Consider the following 10604-nt stretch of genomic DNA (forward strand, 5'->3'; position numbering starts at 1 on the left):
AACTCGGGAGGGGGAGGTTGCAGTGAGCCGAGATCATGCCACTGCACTCCAGCCTGGGTGATAGAGCCAGACTCTCTATCAAAAAAAAAAAAAAAAGTTTTGATGAGAAATGAGTTTAATGTATACTAATAATAAACCTGTTAACTAACAGGTTAATAAAGTCAGTAAGGAAAACAACTGAGCTCAATCAATGGTTTCTGAAATTCTGCGCCTAACAATTTTTTTCCATACAGAATAAAAGGCAAAAAACTGTATTTACAAAATACCACAGGAGACAGACTTTTTCTTAAAAAGTAAAAAAAAAAAAAAATGACCACAAATTAATAATACACACAAATATACACAAACGTGGTTCTTACCCGGTCTTCCTTCTTAGGCAACTGATCCTTGATAAGAGCCTTGGTGCGCCTGAGAAACCAGCCAGACATCTTTCTGGCAAGTCTTTGCATGGCCTTTCGGCCAGTGGCTAGTTCTCTCTTTGTTGCCGTGTGTCTCTGACCATGTTCTACTGGGTCAGAAAACTGCTTCGTGAAGCAGGTCCTGGTCCCTAAAAGGCCTGGCACAGCCCTTTATAAAGACAATAAGAAAAATGTAAGGGCTTTATTATCTAAAAAGAAAACACTAACTTCTTGCATCTAAGAGATACACCACATTACTTGATTATCAATGGTAACAAAAACAAAAGCCAAGAAAACAGAATGTTCTTTCTTTACGACAGTTTCAGGTTATAACTATGAGGATGAAACTGGCAGTTAACATGTATATTTACTTCAGGGACCAAGAGTAATACACATGTAAAGATAGGTTTTCATGGGACTCTCTACTCTGTATAACACGTCTGGGATCAAACACATCTAAAAACAGAAAAATGACTGTTTTGTTTGGAAACTAATGATTAGCCAACAAGACAGTATTCAGCTGAAGAACTATTAAACAATTTTTTTAAAAGTGTTTTCCCTCACCAGTCCATAACACACCACAGTTCCTTCATGTTGTTCTGAAGAATGGTTCCAGTGAGGCCAATGCGGACATTACATTTCAAAGCTTTCATAACTTCTGTTATTCTAGCTTTTGGATTCTTAATTCTGTGAGCTTCATCCACAATGACAGCTGACCATTCCAAACTATAAAGTAAGAAAAAAGAAGGGTGAGGTTGAGAAAACTTCCTTTCTTAGTCCATGGCATTTTTAGAGAGTAGCTTTCTCTATCAAAGTTTTGGAATTATTTTTTCCTTTTTACTCTTTGATGACTCCATTGGATTCTTACCCACTTAGTTAAATGGTCACAGCCTTGAGCAGTCCACAAAAATAAAATGCGTAGACCAGAAAAGGTACAGACATTCTTTAATGACGGTAGAAAGAAAAATTTCATTTAAACATCACTGAAATAACAATAAAGGAATTTTTTAAAGTTGCAAACCAGAAAAACAAATAAAACTTGCAATGTTTTATTGCAACGTTTTTTCTGAATGAAAAATATCAATATAAACTCATGATTTTAAAAAGCTGTATTACATAGCCCTGTCCATTAAGAAAGGTTAGAATTTATTGTTACCCCAGTAGCAATGAGCACCCATAGTGGTCTCTTCACTAAAAGGAACGAGACGGTCTTGCGGAAAAATGGAGAGACAGTTGATTTCAGGCATACGTTGGGGACACACTGAACAGCCGAAAAGCACAGATGTATCCAAAGACAAACGCGAATATACAGAGACGCCGGCCAAAGAACAGAGACGCGAGCATTGTTAAGAATATTGACTACAATTGAATAAACAAAAATCCAGGAGTTCTATGAAAAAAATGAATTTAGACACTTCACATCACACATGAAAATTAACTAAAAATAGATCACAGACCTAAATATGAACTAAAACTTTTTAAAAAATGGGAAAAAAATATTTGTGACTCTGGATAAGGCACATATTTCTTAGATATGGCACAAAACTTATAGTGAATTACAAATAGAGTGGTAAGTTGGACTTCATCAAAGTTACAAACTTTTGCTCTTCCAATGACACTATTAAGAAAATAAAAAGACATGCTACAGACTCGGCAAAAATATTTGCAAATCATAATCTGATAAAGGACTTGTGTACAGAATATATAAAGAATTATTACAACTCGGCCAGGCACAGTGGCTCATGCCTGTAATCCCAGCACTTTGGGAGGCCAAGGCAGGTGGATTATGAAGTCAGAAGATCGAGACCATCCTGGCCAACATGGTGAAACCCCGTCTCTACTAAAAATACAAAAATTAGCTGGGTGTGGTGGCATGTGCCTGTAATCCCAGCTACTTGGAAGGCTGAGGCAGGAGAATCGCTAAGGAGTTGGAGGTTGCAGCGAGCCGAGATTGCGCCACTGCACTCCAGCCTGGTGACACAGCAAGACTCTGTCTCAAAAAAAAAATTATTATAACTCAACAAAATTTTAAACAACCCAATTAAAACATGAGCAAAAGATTCTAATAGACACCAAATGTCTATCTGAAGATATACAGATGGCAAATAAGCACATTAAAAAATTCTCAACATCGTTAGTTATTAGAGAACTGCAGATTAAAACATGAAATACCACAACGCACTCACTAGAATGGCTATGATAAAAATGATGAACACTATCAGGTGTTGCTAAGGATGTGGAGAAACTAGAATCCTCATACACTGCTTTTGGGAAAGCACAGCGACTGTTCTAAAACAGTTGGCAGTTTCTTAAAAAGGTAAACATATACTTAGCACAAGACCTCACAGTTCCATTCCTAGGTATCTACCCAAGAAAAATGAAAACTTAGGTGCAAAGACTTGTATGTGAATGTTCGCAGCAGCAAATCTGTAGAGCCATAAACTGGAAACAGTTAAATGTCCATCAGCTGGTGAATGGAAAAAATATAGGACAGCCGTATAATAGTACCATTCAGCAACAAAAAGGAACAACTACTGAAATGTACCACAATATGGATGAACCTCAAAAACATTATATTAAGTGAAAGAGGCCAGACACCAAAGACTTTATGTTGAATGGCTCCATTTATATGAAATGTTCAGTTAAGGCAAAACCTATAGAAAGAGAAAGCAGATCAGTAGCTGCCAGACACTGGAGATGGGAGCAGGGACTGACCATAGACAAATACCTTTCTGAGGTGATGGAAATGTTCGAAAACTAGATCGTGCTCATAGCACAACTGTTAAAATTTACTAAACATCATTCTAACTTACAAGAGTACATTTTATGTTAAGTATACTTCAATAATCCACCCAATCCGGGTCCACAGTGGACAGAAGGAAGGAAGGAAGGAAGGCGAGCGAAAGAAAAGAGAGAAAAGAAAAGAAAAGAAAAAGAAAGAAAGAAAGGAGGGAAAGAAAAAGGAAAGAAAGAGAGAGAGAAAGGAAGGAAGGAAGGAAGAAAAAGAGAAAGAAAGAAAGAGAAAAAGGGAAGGGAAGGGAGGGGAGGGGAGGGGAGGGGAGAAAGCGAGTGAAGGGAGTGAGAAACTTTGCCACCAGTATAGATGACCATTATGCTAACTTCTTACTCCAAAAATTGGTCATTAAAGCAAAAGAATCAAACATTCATCTTGCTTTTTTAAAGTCAAAATTGTGGTTAATTCCTAATTAATGGAGAAAGCTTTCCTTTACATGAGAATACCATTAATGTGTAGACAAGAAATAATAAAATTAGAAAAATATTTTGCCAAACCTAATAAAGTAACTGATTCAGACAAGAACAATTTGTGTGTGCTGATACTACTAAGTAAAAGGATTGAGGGAGAGCAGAATATTTAAATGGTGGCAAAATATCACTCCACAGATTATCTGATCATTATAAAGCGAGAAACATATCTTGACAATGGAGAGATCTGATGATGGTAACCTCCTTAACCTGTGCGACAAACTTGGCATCACTGACAGTCAACAACTTGGCATTAATACTTTCTGAAATGATGCAATATGAAGTCCACACAGCATCACTTATGAAGTATTCTTGCCAAAAATGTTTAATCTGAATCTATTTAAGCCTTTGGGCCAAAACCACTTTATTAAGATACAGATGACAGATGAATATATGTTGAGAAAGTAATCAGACAAATGTAGTATGTGAGATATCCTAAAACAACTGGCCTGGTCCCCTCAAAAAGCCATACCATTAAAAAATACAAATTGGAAAAATGATAGAGATTAGAGAATAAATAGACTTAACCAAACTTGTCATTTGAACCTTTATTGAATCCTGCTTTATAAGCATTAGATATTAAAGATGTTTTGAGAATGACTGAGGAAATTTTAACTGCTATTAATATTCTCGTGTGTGACAATGATAATGTGGTATGACAGCAAGTATCACTAGTTTTAGGAAATCCACGCTAAAATACTTCAGGATAAGGATGTCATGTTTTATGCAACTTGCTGAAATGACTCATCACCACCACCATACACAAAGACACAGACACAGGCACACACACATTTACATAAACTTACCTTTTGCCAACATTTGCACACACACACACAACTGCTGAATCTAGATAGTGAGAATATGGATGGATGTTCGTGTACTGTTATTTTAACTTTTCTATAGCTTTCATCATTTTCTTAATATAAAGCTGAAAAAAGCTAGAAGCCTCAAGAACAAAGAGAGGAGAAAACAGCAAAAATTCTAGAAGCTGAAAAGAACATGGACAAGATGGCTTACAAAAGCAGAGACTACAGTGTCCTATGCCAATAGCGGAAAAAGCCAAGAAGCAATCTAGTATTATTTACACATTCTTGAAAAGTTAAGAATTGGTGGCCCCAGATGCCTCTGGAAATTGGAGTCATGTAAATGCTCAACAGTCTGTTTAAGAATCCTCCCACTGCACAAAGTAGATGGGCCAGGTCATCCGAAAGCGGGCAAGAGAAGGGCAAAAATCCTAATTTTCCTTAAGAAGAAATCAACAGATGATGCTGAAAACTAAAGGAAAATGGAAAAGCTGCAGCATAAACACGTTCTTCAGCACGAAGGAAGACGATGAAGATCAGTATGAGCTGAGGTAAAGGTAACTGGGGAACAGTGAACTGCAGGTTTCCCTAGAAGCTTTTTATCATATTTGGCTCTTTAAATCATATACATACTTAACTCTAATAAAAACTGAAATGAAGTAAAAAAATATAACAACAATAAGAAAAACACTATAGCTCACTCATGTTACATGGCACGTTCATCCCCTCCATGGAGTATCCGTGACAAAAGGACAGAGCACTGTCCTCACAAAAACAACTTAGTATTTGCTCAGGTAAAATATTAATTATTTTAAATATTTGCCAAACACAAAATAGAGACAGTTGAACAAAAAAATACAACTAAATAAATATAACAAAAATCATAAACATTTCTCTAATCTTATAAATATATGATTTATAGTTACATAATTCTACTTCAGAATCCTTACTTAATATTTATAACAATACTTATAATAATCAGAAAAAACAGTCACCTAACAATCATTTATTTGGCAACTCTTATGTGCTAAAAGTACCGAGATACAGAATTTAAAGATAAAAATCTACACCAAAGAGCTTACAGTCTAAAGGGGACAGACAGGTAAGAAATAATTAAAGTATGACTGATGCTATGATAGATGAATTTATTACATTTATTGAATTGCAAAACATCTTTTGGGGTGGTACAGTATATTGGTTAAAAACCTAAGGTCTGGCCAGGCATGGTGGCTCCCACCTACAATCCCAGCACTTTGGGAGGCCGAGGTGGGAGGACTGCTTGAGTCCAGAAGTTTGAGATCAACCTGGGCAACACAGGGAGACTCTGTCTCTACAAAAAACAAAAACATTTTCCAGGCATGGTGGCGCATGCCTGCAGTCCTAGTTACTTGGAAGGCTGAGGTGGGAGACTAAGGCTACAGTGAGCGGTGATGGCACCACTGCACTCCAGCCTGGGCAACAGAGCAAGACTCTGTCTCAAAAACAAAACCAAACCAAACCTGAGGTCTGGCGTTAGATGGTCAAGGTTCAATCCTCATGTCTGCCACTGACTTAGTTGTCAAGGCCTAGAAAAATGATTCAACCTCTCCACGCCTCAGATTAGTCTTCTGTCAGGATCCATGAAATAGTAACAGGCTAATTCATTAGCTTACAAGTTTGATTTATAAAATTAAATCCCAGACCTGACAAAAATGGTAGCTCTAAGTTCAACTTTACCAATAATTATATTCAAAGTGAATGGTCTAAATACCCAAATAAAAGGCAAAGATTATCCGAATGGATGAAAAAGCAAGACTGAACTATAAGAGACTCACTCCAAATATTAAGAACAGATATACTGCAATAAAAACATGAAAAGCCATTTACATGCAGTAAGCATAAGACTCAGCATAAGACAGCAGCATTATTCATACAGTCAAAATCTGGAAATAATTCAAATGTCCATCAACTGGAGAATGGACAAAATACGGGATAGCTATATAATAGTACCATCGGCAATAAAAAGGAACAAACTACTGAAATGTACTACAATACGGCTATGCTCATATCAGATAAAACATCAAGAGAAGAGATATTATTAGAAATAAATAGGTATTTTTTAAAGATAAAAGGATCAATTCATCACAAAAAAATCATAAAAGCATGTACACCTCATAAAAGAGCTTCAAAATACTAAATTAAACGGTGACAGAAGTGAAAGGAGAAATAAACATATCTACAATTATAATTGAAGATTTCAACTCTCCTCAGATACTGTAAGCCAACCAAAAAGGAAATCAGCAAAGATAGAAAACACTTGAACAACATCTTAACCAATCTAGTCTTATTGATATTTATAAACACTACACCTAATAACTGTAGAACAAACATTGTTTTCCAAGTGTACATGGATCAGAAAAATGCAAATTACACTAGAAGATACTACTACGCACCTACTAAAATAACTAAAAGGAAAAGACTGACAATACCAAATGTTGCTGAGAATACGAAACAACTGGGCTCTCACACATTGCTAGCTGGAGTAAAACCACGCTGGAAAATGGTTTGGCAGTTTCTTCTAAAGCTAAACCTACAGTAAACCATATAATACAGAAATTCTACTCCAAGAGAAATGAAAACATATGTCCAAAAAAGCCTTAAACACAAATATCCCTTAAAGTTTTATCTATAATAATCCAAAACTGGAAAAACCCAAAAATCCATCCTCAAATGGATGGGCAACAAAATGCGCATATTGATAAAATGGAATACAATGCAACATGAAGAAAGAACAGTCACTGACACACTCCACGACGCCAATGAATCTCAAAAAACATGCTGAACAAAAGATGCAACACACACAAAAGGGTGCTTTCTGTGTAATACCACTGACATGCTCCATAACAGCTTAAACTCATCTATAGTGGCAGAAATTAAAATCAGCAGTTGCCCAAGGTGAGGGTTGAGGAAAAGCCACTGCAAAGAGGTAAGAGAAAAGTTCTGGGATGATAAAAATAGTTTTTACCTTGTTTGGGATAGTGGTTGCACTCCTTTGTCAAAACTAGGAGTCAGTATACTACTACCCATGGCCAAATCCGGCCCGTGGGCACTTCTGTATGGTCAGCAAGCTAAGAGTAGTTTTAACATTTTAAAGGGTCATAAAAATAAAAAAGAATATGCAACTGAGACTATATGTGGCCCAAAAGCCTAAAATATTTACTATCTGGCCCTTTACAGAAAAAGTTTACCAATCCCTGGTCAAGATTCATCAAACTGTATACCTGAAATGGCATAATTATTCTATACAAATTAACTCTCATTAAAGTTGATTTTAATACAACTCTCCAGCCGCCCAGCTTGAAGGGCTAGTTTTCACAAAGACTGATTTAATTCATCCTCTGTCATTTTCCAGATGAGCCAATTTACCCAAAGCCACATAGCTAATGAGTAATTTTTTACTCTTTATTTTGTGCTTATAAAATTTGAGACAAGTATCAACTGTTCTTTTTATCCTATGCTAAATCATTTTAATGCTGATGTGGAAGTATTACCTTAAAAAACTTACCTAGTTTTCTAAACTTTGGTTGACTTTGGGGGAATATCATTAACTCCTTTGTTAGCAGTAGTTCAAATTGAGTATAACTACAATGTCTAAACATTTTAAAGATTTATTAGATACCTGTTTCTAATGCCACGCTTTCATCTTCACCTAAAAGATAAAAATTGTATCCCTGTAGAGAGAAATCTCGGCTCCAAGCAGATGGAAATTAATGATTTTAGCAAGGCCCAGCCCGTTGCTGGAACAACTATGAAGAGTTCAGACCTCATTACCATGATCCTGTGACCAGACAACTATACAAGCCTTGCATTGGTTTGCTAGGGCTAACAAAATAAAATACCACACACTAAATGGCTTAAAACAACCAAAATTTATTTCCTCACAATCCTGGAAGCTCGAATTTCAAGAGCAAGGTGTTAGCAAATCTGGTTTCTCCTGAGGCCTCTCCCCTTGGCTTGCAGATGACTGCCTTCTTGATGGGTCCTCACAAGTCCCCTCCTCTGTGGCACGTGTGTGTCCTTGGTGTCTCTTTCTCTTCCTATAAGGATACTAGTCATATTGGACCCGGGCCCCACCCAATCTGCCTCAGTTTTAACCACCTCTTTAAAACTTAATCAAAGAGACCTGTCTCTAAACACAGTTACATTCTGAGGTGCTGGGGTTGAGCCCTAAACATTTAAACTGTGGAAGGGTGTTGAGAAGAAGTGACACAATTCAGACCATAACAAGCTTCTTAATTGGTCTTTCTCCATTCAGCTTGGCTCTCCTCTATCCACACACACAGCAACTAAGGTATTTACAAAGTGCAAATCTGATCATTTTTATCCTATTGGTAATCTGCTGACAACACTGTAGGGGGCACTCTATTGCTCTCAAGATAAAGACCAAAACCCTCAAAGTACCTTCCAATACTCTCTGTAATCTATTCCCTGCTTATCTCACTGGTGTTACCTCTTGGCCACTTTTCTCTTATACTCTATGCTACAGTGGTTCTGTGCGTGTTTGTGTGTGTGCGTATTTTTTGCCACTGTATATTCACAACAGACTCCCATAATTGAAATAATTCATGAAAATCACTGACCTAGTTCAGAGACAGGGTCTGCATAAAAGGCTGTACAAGAGATTTAGGACAAGTCTTATCACTCTTTAACAATCATTGTTTGAAGAAGTATCCTGTAATCAATGTAAGAAATAGAGTAAGAAATTCTAGGAAACCTGATGCAGGTTTTTCCTTCTCAGAGAATAAGTTATTATGAATTAATATTTCAACAATTCTAAAATGAAATTAAATCAAGCAAAGGAATAATCATTACTTCTTTTTAAAAAAAAATCACAGTATAGGCTGGGCATGGTGGCTCACACCTGTAATCCTAGCACTTTGGGAGGCTGAGGTGGGTGGATTGCCTGAGCTCAGGAGTTTCAGACCAGCCTGGGCAATGTGGCGAAACTCCGTCTCTACCAAAAACACAAAAGCAAGACTCTGTCTCAAAAACAAAACCAAACCAAACCTGAGGTCTGGCGTTAGATGGTCAAGGTTCAATCCTCATGTCTGCCACTGACTTAGTTGTCAAGGCCTAGAAAAATGATTCAACCTCTCCACGCCTCAGATTAGTCTTCTGTCAGGATCCATGAAATAGTAACAGGCTAATTCATTAGCTTACAAGTTTGATTTATAAAATTAAATCCCAGACCTGACAAAAATGGTAGCTCTAAGTTCAACTTTACCAATAATTATATTCAAAGTGAATGGTCTAAATACCCAAATAAAAGGCAAAGATTATCCGAATGGATGAAAAAGCAAGACTGAACTATAAGAGACTCACTCCAAATATTAAGAACAGATATACTGCAATAAAAACATGAAAAGCCATTTACATGCAGTAAGCATAAGACTCAGCATAAGACAGCAGCATTATTCATACAGTCAAAATCTGGAAATAATTCAAATGTCCATCAACTGGAGAATGGACAAAATACGGGATAGCTATATAATAGTACCATCGGCAATAAAAAGGAACAAACTACTGAAATGTACTACAATACGGCTATGCTCATATCAGATAAAACATCAAGAGAAGAGATATTATTAGAAATAAATAGGTATTTTTTAAAGATAAAAGGATCAATTCATCACAAAAAAATCATAAAAGCATGTACACCTCATAAAAGAGCTTCAAAATACTAAATTAAACGGTGACAGAAGTGAAAGGAGAAATAAACATATCTACAATTATAATTGAAGATTTCAACTCTCCTCAGATACTGTAAGCCAACCAAAAAGGAAATCAGCAAAGATAGAAAACACTTGAACAACATCTTAACCAATCTAGTCTTATTGATATTTATAAACACTACACCTAATAACTGTAGAACAAACATTGTTTTCCAAGTGTACATGGATCAGAAAAATGCAAATTACACTAGAAGATACTACTACGCACCTACTAAAATAACTAAAAGGAAAAGACTGACAATACCAAATGTTGCTGAGAATACGAAACAACTGGGCTCTCACACATTGCTAGCTGGAGTAAAACCACGCTGGAAAATGGTTTGGCGGTTTCTTCTAAAGCTAAACCTACAGTAAACCATATAATACAG

General features: G+C 36.4%; 1 protein-coding gene across 1 annotated transcript in view; it reads right to left on the reverse strand.

The window, feature by feature from the left end:
- Positions 1-10604, reverse strand: part of ERCC6L2 (excision repair cross-complementation group 6-like 2) — a 240699-nt gene that overhangs the window by 95866 nt on the left and 134229 nt on the right. The window contains exons 6-7 of the mRNA XM_011927507.1: positions 963-1124; positions 360-567 (exon numbers count right to left, since the gene is read on the reverse strand). Coding sequence (XP_011782897.1) covers positions 360-567; positions 963-1124 — 370 coding nt within the window. The remainder of the gene's footprint in view (positions 1-359; positions 568-962; positions 1125-10604) is intronic.

This window comes from Colobus angolensis, unplaced genomic scaffold (assembly GCF_000951035.1).
Source record: "Colobus angolensis palliatus isolate OR3802 unplaced genomic scaffold, Cang.pa_1.0 Scaffold72, whole genome shotgun sequence".
NCBI lineage: Eukaryota > Metazoa > Chordata > Mammalia > Primates > Cercopithecidae > Colobus > Colobus angolensis.